Genomic DNA, 11,084 nt, shown 5'->3' with positions numbered 1-11,084 from the left:
TCCACCAGCTAAACGTGCTTTCCCAGTAAAAACACAATGGTGATCATAGAAGTAGGGTTGGAAGGGACCTTGTAGATCTTCAAGTCCGACCCTCTGCCTGGGCAGGAGAAAAAACTGGGCTCAAATGATTCCAGCCAGGTAGGCATCAAGCCTCCTCTTAAAAACCCCCAGGGTAGGAGCCAGCACCACTTCCCTTGGAAGTTGGTTCCAGATCCTAGCCGCCCTGACTGTGAAGTAGTTCTTACGGATGTTTAATCGAAACCTACTCTCCAACAACTTATGGCCGTTAACATAGCAAATCTTCTGGATCTAAGGCAAATGATGATGGAAGTAAAATGCCAATGCACAAGGAAAATTCAGGCAAAATTGCTTGAGTCTGATGATCAAAATGCTGGATTGCATTAAAGTTACCATAAGGTTGATGTCTTGGAGTTATATAATAGCTGTTCTCATATAATGGACATGAAATAACCTAATTTAATACTGTATATTATTATTAGTATAATAATGTATTATATAACAATTATATATATTATTATTAGTACATATGCAGAAGAATCAAAGAGAATGACAACGTTAATTTAAAATGTTCTTGTTTTATGTATTTTAGGTTATGCCCTTAAGGCTGTAATTTCTAGTGCTGTGCACAATGAGTTAGTTTTAAAAATCCTACTATTGTTAAAGAAAACTGCATATCTAAGCCCCTGTGCAATACACTGAAAATAACCCTTTAATTTTCTTTTAATGTAGCTTCTTTTTTGTATTTAAAAGTAATAATAGTTTTGGAAGCCAAACTTTTGGGATATAATCCACAGGTGAGCTAACAGCAGAAGCTATTAAGTTTTGAGATTTAATGTAGTGTAGTTAAAACCAAAGTGCTGAAGTACTGTTGGGGAAAGAATTACAGTGGACTGAGAACAGTCTATTTCTGGTTGGAAAAAGGTACTTTGTTCTTAATTTGTTGAAGGTTCAGTACACTCTTAAAATTTTATATCCTCTTCCAGAGTAGAGTATATATGTAGTCAGGAAGCAGTATAAAATAATAAGAAGGAAACTTATAGCCACATTCCTTCTAGATGCAAAACAGCAAGTAACTGACTATGTTGCATGTACTCCTTTGTGGTACCTTGTGCTCAGTTTTGCATGCTTCACCTCTCATATAATGGCACCCTGGGTAAACTTGCATTTTGGTGCCCTACCCCCACCCACCCCCCAGTCAGTGGCATTGGTATAGGCAGAGGCAAACAGGCAGGGGTGTGGGGTGTAGTCCAGAGAGGAGGTGGAGTGGCATGGTGTGCCAGATAGGCTGGTAGGCAAGAAGGCACCACTGATGCTGTGTGGGAGCAAGGTGGGCAGACAGGAGCAGGCACCACCCTGCCCACACATGCTTGGCCCAGCTTCTCCTGAGCAGCAGCTGGAGGCAAGGGGCAGGTTGGGCTAGGCACTGCTTCTCTTGCCTGGGGCAGGAATTGGCCTGAGCAAGGGAAGAGTGCTGCTGTGAGCATGGGCTGCTCACATATGTGTGTGGGTGGGTGTGTGGGGGTGTGTGTGTGTTTCATGCACCTCGGACCATAGTGCCCTGGCCTGTCTCATGTTATGCAGATGCATTCTCCCATTTTTTACATATAATTATTAGTGAACATTAGGGAAATGTACCATTTAAGAAAAATAATGCAAATAAACAGCTACTATAATATAGGAGTTGATTCTCATTTACATGAGGGCTCCTTTACAATAATTTGGTAGTAATATAGGTATAAATATAACTAGAGCAGCCTAAGTGGCTTTAGTGAAAGCACATCTGCAGAAAAAGTGTACAGGGCTGCAAAGCAGCATGTCCTGTCAGCACTGTGCAATTCACACACCACAGAAATGTAGCCAGTACTGTCCCTTAAACTAAGTACATGGCAAACAGCAGAAAGTCTGGTGGGAAAACTGTGGAACCTTCTGCCTTTGCCCTAACACATGAATCTGCTGGAAGTAGGCAGTAGGGCTGTGTGAAGCTATCCTGATTCGATACAGTGGAGATTCAGCTTGATTCGGTGGCTGAATCTCTGAATCTGAATCAAATCAGAGGACCCGTTAATCTCTCTGAATCGAATCAGAACTCTCCAATCGATTCAGATAAATTCAGAAAGATTCAGTGATTCAGAGATAGATTCAGCTTTAAATGTTTTTTCTACACACCTCAAGGTACCAGGTGGCTCATGAATGCTGTGATGCTGGGGTGCATGGAGTGTCCCACAGGAGTGTGGGGGGTTCCCCAGCATGCTCAGAAGCAGACCCGGAAGTGGACCAGAAGCATTTCTGGTCCACTTCTGGGTCCGCTGGAGAGTGCACAGGGGCCCCCTCCCTCACCCCCTGGCACAGTGACTGGTGCCTCCTGGATCTGGGGGGCACCCGGGGCCTCCTGTGGCCAATCGCTGAGCCGGGCAGCACGGTGGGCTGTGCACTCTTTGGCAGACCCAGAAGTGGACCAGAAGTGCTTCTGGTCCACTTCTGGGCCCACCATGCATGCAGGGGACCCCCCACACTCCTGTGGGATGCTCTATCTGCCCCACCATTGCAGCATTCACAAGCTGTGCCTGGTACCTCGAAGTATATAGAAAAAACATTTGAAGCTGTGGCTATGTCCAAATTGCTGATTCTCTGAATCAGCATCAAATCTTCAGATTTGGATTTGGCTTAATTGAATCAGGACGGTGATCCAAATCAATGAATTAAATCACTGTCCCCAATTCTGAATCAAACAGGGCCCCTTTCACACACCCCTAGTAGTCAGGAGTCCTGCTGTACCTATGTATGGAGAAAATTATTTCAGACCTATGAGACTACACATACACACATGCATGCATGCATGTGTGTGCACACATTCATTTTGCGTATATACAGTAAAACTTTGTTATCTGGCACCCACGGGGAATCGGGGGTGCCAGATAACAAAATATGCAAGCTACCTGAGAGGCCGCCTCTCCTGCCATGTCTGGTGCGCTGCCGCCCCTCCCGCCATGCTGTTGCCCCTCCTGCTGCGAGGGACAGGGAGGTGGGCAGAAGAGAAAGGGGAAAAGAACTGTTATTGTGGAGGCTCGGCAGCACAGGCTGCTTTCCCCCAGGTTGTGCGGGCTCGGTGAAACTGGAAGTGTCATGGTGGGCACTTCTGGTTTTGCTTTTACCTTATTAGCCAGCATGCCAGTTAACAGAGCATGCCGGCTTGCAAGGTGCCGGATAATGTGGCTTTTACTGTATTACAATATTAATATATTGCCAATATACTTATGCTACTGATAACTAATCTCTTTTAATAAATGCTTAAGCAGTGTATGGGCTTTTCTGCAGGCTCTTAGAATGGGGATGGCTTTCACATACCATAAAATGTTTCAATTATACAATATGATATAATTATAGTATATATGTTTAAAGATATTATATATAGATAGATATAAAGATACACTTTTAAGATACGAGATATGTAGCACAAGTTTTCATGAGCGCTAGCTCACTTCATCAGATGCTGTCACAGTATCCGTCACAGCATCTGATGAAGTGAGCTACAGCTCATGAAAGCTTGTGCTGTATGTATGTGTATGCATGTATATAATAATTAAGTACAAACCTGTTTTTTTCATGGATTTGTTAGACACAAAAGAGTAATAGTTTTTTTTCCATAAAAGTTTGGGGTTTTTTTAAATTACATTGTTACATTTAGAAATTTTAGTAAGTACATATATAGCTGCATATTCATGAAAAAAATTGTTTTTAATCCTCTATTTTTAGCATAAAATCTTGCCTAAGGAACTGTTGAGATTCATAAATTCTCATGGCTCACTAAAGGAGGTATAGCATCCTTCATCGGTTGTACTTTGCTCTGTCAATGTGGCAGGTTGGTGCATACAAAATTAGTAAATTGAACCTTATTTCAAACAGAAAAGCTTCAGTATTTATTTTAAATTCAGTGTATTCAGGATTAAGGATGTTTTTTCCATTTAGATATACAATCATAATTTGCTATGGTAACTTTAGATGATCATCGTTCTTATCAAGTGCTTTTTAAAAACTAGAACAGTGACTGGCTTTATCTTCCAAAGCAGTGTGACCTGGAGTACAATTCTGTGGCCCAGCTCACATGCACTCACAGTTGACAAAGAATGGTGACTACTTGTTATCTTTAAATACTGGCAAGATAAAAATCATGGGTCAGAGCTTAGTCTGCTGTTCAGCTGGTTTAACCAAGCCCTAAAGCTGAAGTAAGTAGCTCTGTGGGTATTTGTCTAATATAAGGGGGTTCACCATTGGTGCAAAGGTCTGTAAAGGCTCATACATCTCTTCTACACCCTATGGCTAGCAAATGGGGCGAGAATGGAGAAAAGCTGTGTGGCTGGGCATTCCAGGTATTCTGGCAATTCTTGGGAGCCATAATATGCCCAGTAGAAATTGTTTCTGGCTCTAATACACAGATTTGTTCTAGATTTCCAACATCCCAAAATTTGGGAGAATTTTAATCCAAGATTCTGATTTGGTCTATTTTAGAAAAAGGATCAACTGCAACATTCATATGTCCATATTATCTAGATTTCCCCTACAGTTTCAGAGTATTTGAAACCTAGAGTTTGCCTTTAGTTATGTATAACATTGGTAATTATTACAATGAGCCTAATCAACTATGAATGCTATATGTATATTCTTGAGCATTTTGCTGATCTTGCCTGGAGACATTCTCACCATCAATTCTCGTACAGAACTCACTGAAACTCACTGAAACTAATGGAAATACTTAAATGTAATATTAGGGAGAATCACAGAATCATAAAAAAGTAGGCCTGGAAAGGACTCCAGGAGGTCAACCCCATATTCAACGCAAGATCATCACTACCCAAATGATCCTATACAGGTGTTCGTCAACAAGTCCTGTTACACAACAGCAAAACATCCTACAGTCCATTTTGATCTGACCGTGGAGAAATGTGACTGATCCCAAACGTGGTTGATCAGTCTGACCCTAAGAAGCAGGGCAAGACCCTCCAATTAGGAACCTCTAGGTTTTAGTTCCAGCAAATACATCAGCTCACCCCAGGCAAAATGCCTAACCTTGGCTGCAGCCAACACCCATGGCTTCTGAGGAAGGAGGAGAAAAATGGGAGGGGAAAAAATTCCTTCTTGGCCCCATGTTGCAGCCAGCACAGCCCAGAAGCATTGGAGAAAACACATGAAATACTGCTTTTTAATTAATAAATTATAATTAATCTGCTGTATTCATGCAAAAATAAATATTTAGTCCTAACCATCTGAATTATTAGAAGACTTCATGTAACACTGATTACTGAGGTATCGTTTATATTTCAGTTAACTATGGGTTAATTTCAGTATGTCCTAATCCTTTGGTGAAATATCACATTTGACTTCAGTACAGTTTCCATCTCCAGTTTTGAAATGTATCCCACAATTGTATAGATGTGACCCACCGTCGGGCTGTTTTACCACGCATGTGGCATGGGAGTACAGCAAATGCAAACAGTAACCACTCTGCATGTGGCTGGTTTGGGTTTTTTTTTTTTAAACGAATCAGTCTGAGAGATCAGATTACTATGTGAATAAGTGCAGGTGCTTTTATTACAAAGTGATGAAGTGCAACTTCTGTAGCTGCACCCCTCACCATTTAAAATAATTGATCACTTTCTCAGAGATATTTAGGGTTGCTTCCCTGCAGCAACTTTAAAAGTGAACTGTTCAAGGATGAGAAATGTTAAATATGAAGCCTCAGGTCACTCATGCGTGGTTTTTCAAGCAAGCACCAATGTGTTTGCTTTCAGGCTGATCCTCACGTTGTGAAGAACTCCTAATAGACATCTGCAAAACTATCATCATCCTCCTTCAAATCCCCCATTAAAATTTGCCTCTGCCATTGTGATCATTGGCTGGTGCACCTCATCTGTCCATACCCAATTGTTCTCTATTGTCTTATATTAAGATTGAAATCTTTTTTGAAGCATGGACTATTTTTTGTTCTGGTTTTGTACAGCACAGAGCACAATGGGGTCCTGGCCTGTGACTATGTTCCTCAGTGCTAGGCTACTCCAGATAATTCAGAGGAATGACAGTAAAGATCAACAGCACTCCGCTTTTCATTATGGCTAAGTATAGATGTTCAAAAAGCCTGAGGTGAAAGCACTCTAAGTATCCAGCTTTACTCAAAGTGCTTTAGATTAGGTTAGGAGTGAGCAGAACAGATGTTCACTGTTTGGTGGGGAGGGGCTCAGAGCCTGCTTGCATTGGCTGAGGCCAGCAGGCAGGGGGTCCTCCAGCACGCCTCCCAGAAGGCTGCTGGAGAATGCTGAGGCCAGCCAAGCACCCAGCCACGCCTGATTAACTAGTACAGCCCCTCGCCCCAGCCCTGCCCCTCAAACAAGTTGGCTGCTGTCAGTGCCAGCGGCTGATGGGTGAGGAGGGGGAATGGAGCCCCCCTGCCATCTGGGTTGCCCTCAGCTTGCTGGGTCAGGACTTGGAGGGCCTGGGCTGGCCCCACATGGCAGGGGGTCTCCATTTCCACCCCTGCCCAGCTCCAGCCTCTTGACAGCTGAAGCTTGGAGGTGCATGTGGCTTTTAACTGTACCAGGAACACCTGCACCAGGGTGCACAGGTGGGAAAACAGAGCCCCCCCACCATGTGCCCCTCTCCCCGCCCCCCCGCTTGTTGGGTCCTGGGTGGGGATGCGTTCTGTTCCGCTGCCCGCCTGTCCCTACTTCCCAGCACAACAAAAAGCTGTGCACAGCTCCAAGCTGCAGCCATCAAGAGGCTGGGCAGCAGGGGCAGGGGAAAAGGAGCCTCCCTAGTGCATGGGCCTGGCCTGGCCCAAGCTAGCAGGCTGGGGGGCACATGGCAGGAGAGGGTTTTGTTCCTCCCCCACCCCAGCCTCCTGACAGCAGCAGCTCACAATTATGTATGGCTTTTTACTGCATCAGGAGGCTGGGGAAACCAGAGCCCACCTGTCATGTGGACCCAGCTTCCTCCACCCCCACAAGACTTGAGCCAGCAGGCTGAGGGGGAGGCAGGTGAAATCGAGGGGCTCCAATCCCCTCCTTCGCACCTCCAGTTCCTGGTGCTGTGAAAAGCCATGTACAGCTCTGACCTGCATCTGTCAGAAGGCTGGGGTGGTGGTGGGGAACAGAGCCACCCTGCCATGTGGACCCAGCTCAGCCCCCCCAAGACCCCAGCCAGAAAGTTGGGGGCAGGTCACAGCAGGGGCTCTGTTCTCCCTGCTCTGCCTGGCCACACAGGAGGGAGACAGAGCCTTTTCTGTCTCCTCTCTCTGATAACCTGGGGTCAGGGCTGGTCCAGTGCTCACCCAAAGCAGATGGGCACTGGCCAAGGCTAGTGTGCTGTGAGGGGTAGAATGCAGCCTACCTTGACCTACCTTGACTCGCAATGGGATCTGGTACAGATGTTTGATAAAGTGCTGTAACCTAAAATGATTCAGTCTGATATCACATCCGTCCAGGGTTAACTTAGAATGGGATCCGCCATTTTAAAAGTTCTTTATGCGTCATGAATGTTTGTTCTGTTATGGCTGTAGAGTGCTTTCTGCATGCGTATCGCACAGTAAGTGTAGGCTCTTAGGACTTGGTTTCTACATTGGACTGTTTGGTTACGACAAAGACAGCAGCCCCAAATCCCAGTCATTTGTAATTACCCCTCTCTCACAGCTCCAATAAAGTCTAGTTAACAAACTTGGACAACATTTTCCAGGTTCTTTGGGGTCCCATCCAACACTTTAAAACAGACAAATTCAACTAAGCTTCTGAAAGGAAGAGAGAGTCCACATTGTTCTGTATTACTGTGTGACTGCACTTTCACCTTGGCTACATAGGAAACTTGCCTCCTAAACTAGTCACAATTACATGAAAAACAAATGTCTTGCGCATGTCACTTGGAGATTGTATTTCAACCTAAAAATCAACATAGCTTGTGAACAAACAATTGCTATTGTAGTGGCATGTGGATAAATTACAAACCTGCTGAACTTGATTAGAGAAAGAAACAGACAGTACCCCATTTATAGTAACAGTAACATTTATAGACAGTAACATTTATGAGTGGTACAATATTGATGTTAAGATAACCATATTCTGAATCTAGTAACTAGTAAGGAAACCCATCATTTTATATCCATGAACATATTCAGAGTATCTGCTTCACACTCACCTTAATGACACTATATTACTACTAAGGAAGTAGAAGAAAAGTATAGATTCTTGACAAAGAATATATACTTTTATCTCTCTCTGGTAGCAGCAAACATTTATCCACAAAGGTAAAATGAACAGGTTATATATTAGTGCAGCTCAGGCAACCTATTTACTAGAATAAGTTAGCAACAAAATGAACCTGTTTTCTAATGCAGCTGACAAGAAAAAGAAAGGGAATAAGCCTTCCAAAATCCAATCATCTAATTAAAACCTTTAATATAACTACAATGACTTTGATTAGATAAGGATAACAAGAATATGCAACTTTATTTTTAAAGTTCCCAAATGCAAATTTTTGCATAAAAATTGTTTTGTACATATTTTTCATTCTCAAAACACCCCCCTCATGATGAGAAATTTTGAGAAGTACATAACCCAATTTACTTTCTCCAGTTTAGCCTTTTATCAGACAAAAAGGGTCTTGAAAGTATACCTGTCTTCTCACATACCACGTACCTTCCCCCAGGATAAGACATGTACCCTGTTTTGGTAGGACAGAATGAAGGAAAAAAAAGTTTTTCCAGCATCATCCCTTCCATAACATGGATTCAACATGGCTGAATGCTCCCAGCTACCTGTACCATTCTCCCTCCTACTAGCTCTGACATTCAGGTTTTAACTCTGGTTTGCAAGGATACAGTGAGTGACCTGAGTAGTGACTGCTTCTCCTGCCTGCACCCGAGAAGGAAAGGAAAAGCAGCAGAGGTCTTGGAAGCCATTATGGCAACCTTATGCCTTCATTCTAGTGTAGACATCAGCTTCCTTGTTCAAAACACATACCTCATTTTTTTTTGGGGGGGTGGGGGGGAAGGTACATACAATAAGTGAATAAATACACTATTTTCACAATACAGCCTGCTGACCTCTTATAAAAGGAGTTAGCAAATATACCGTACTACATGGATCTGCTAAATCTGCCTGCACAATACTATGGAAAAAATAACCCAATACAAAACAGAAAGAAACCAGTCAAGAATTAAAATGTTTCACTATCTTTTCCATTACATTCCATTTTGACATGGACCAATTTTGCTGTTCTATACAGCTATTCAGATGCTATGGTAGTGAGGACCACAGGTGGACACAAATGGCATAAAGCTTTATTAGTAGTAATTTTAAACTCTGGCTTCATTACCTTGACCCATTTACTTGGTTTGGGTTACATTCCATCTTGATGGTGACTCTGGTGGGGGGTTGTGATAACCAATCTTGCTGGGGGACACGTGGACTCATCTTTGATGTCTGCCCATATTCACTGGAAGAGGAGGCAGTCATCTCTGTCTTAGTAAGGTGTGGCGTTCCGTAGGCACACTCAAACAAGGACTGATCTTCACTCACTACTGATAATGCTTCCTAAAAACCAAACAGAAGAAATAAGCATGACATTGTATCAGAGAGGTAGTACAGATATTACCAAAACATTTATGAGAATAAGTTAGGTTTCAGGCATCATATGAAAGGTATGTATTGACGGTTTATTTGCATACTAAGGATCATTTGTTGTAATATAATTACAAGAAGTGCAGTAAAATAATTACTGGAAGCACAGCACACAGTAACAGAAAGAGAGTCTCTGTCCCAAAGAACATCCCAAAGTGATGATCTGGCTCTTGAGCCTTCTAGTATTGAAATCCTGATCTCTTCCTAACCTGGAATTTCTGTATGACTTAAGTTGACTGAATGGCTTACAGCAAGCATGGTGGAATACTGTTCCTTTTAGCTTCATGAGAACTACATCATAAGAGCTGATGTTTTCTCAGTTGTGAAATATATGAGTGGTCTCTACCCTGTTACTATGCTGAAACATCTCAACATTACAAAAGCTGTCACCACAATTAGTGTTTTGTTGGTCTTAGCAGAATGGACAAAAACTGTATAGGCCTGCAGAACACCCTACATATTTTCCCTCAAAGTGATCTTTCGATTTTATTATTCAGCCATGAACACGAGAAGAAGTGGGATGGGAACACAAGCACTGCCCTAGTCTGTCCTATTGTTATTCTGCAGATCAGTGGTGCTCATCCTCAGGTGCAGCCCATGAAGCTGGTGTGAATAGCTGATCACTAGCATGTCAGCACAAGTGAATGCTACTGCTGCTCCTCCCCTTCTTTCCTCTGCCACTGAATTCTGTGACAGAGAAAAGGAGGGTAGGAGCAGCAGCAGCAGCATTAATATTAATTTTCATGGACATAAAAGCCAGTAAGCTGAGAGCTTTCCTACAGCTCTGGAGCTCATGAACTAAGCACAATTGCCGTTCACCTTCCCCTCCCATAGCCCACCACTTAATTCAGCAGCAGGGAAAAAGAGAGGATGAGCAGCAATAGTGGTGGCAGCACTCAGCTCCTGAGCTGTGGAGCTGCAGGGAAGCTCTGAGTTTACTAGCATGTCAACTTGGGCTCTGGCTGGTGGTAGTGTTCAGCTCCTGAGCTCCACAGCTGCACAAAAGCTGCGACTCCAGCCAGAGCCTGCTGGTAGGTTCAGAGCTTTCACACAGCTCTAGAGCATGGGAGACGAGCACAGCCTCTGCTGCTTGGATCCTATTTTCCCTACCGTTGAATTCATTGGAGGGGAAGGGGAAAGGAGAGGTGAACAGTAGGGATGCTCAGCTCACGGGTTCTGGATCTCCATGAAAACTTTGGCAACTGGAAGGGAAAAGGCAATGAATACCCACCCAACCCATGTACAGGGTGCTGCACAAGGCTGGCAACAGCACCTGAAAACAGCAGAAAGTAATTTCAAAGAAAGGCCCACTCTTCTGTTGCAGAGCATGGTCTCACTCCCACCATGCTCCCAGTTTTCCCTTCAGGCACTGGGAAGCCCAGGGAGATGAGGTAAGGTAGTGTT

General features: G+C 43.5%; 1 protein-coding gene across 4 annotated transcripts in view; it reads right to left on the bottom strand.

Annotated features, from left to right (window-relative positions):
• Positions 1-11,084, bottom strand: part of ERG (ERG, ETS transcription factor) — a 326,982-nt gene that overhangs the window by 66,040 nt on the left and 249,858 nt on the right. For all 4 annotated transcript variants that reach the window (XM_019525075.1, XM_019525073.1, XM_019525077.1 and 1 more), the window contains one exon: positions 9,376-9,593. In XM_019525075.1, coding sequence (XP_019380620.1) covers positions 9,376-9,593 — 218 coding nt within the window. The remainder of the gene's footprint in view (positions 1-9,375; positions 9,594-11,084) is intronic.

This window comes from Gavialis gangeticus, unplaced genomic scaffold (assembly GCF_001723915.1).
Source record: "Gavialis gangeticus isolate Ggan-Ray unplaced genomic scaffold, GavGan_comp1, whole genome shotgun sequence".
Taxonomy (NCBI): domain Eukaryota; kingdom Metazoa; phylum Chordata; order Crocodylia; family Gavialidae; genus Gavialis; species Gavialis gangeticus.
Note: the sequence above shows the minus strand (reverse complement) of the source record. Positions and strands in the feature narration are given on the sequence as shown.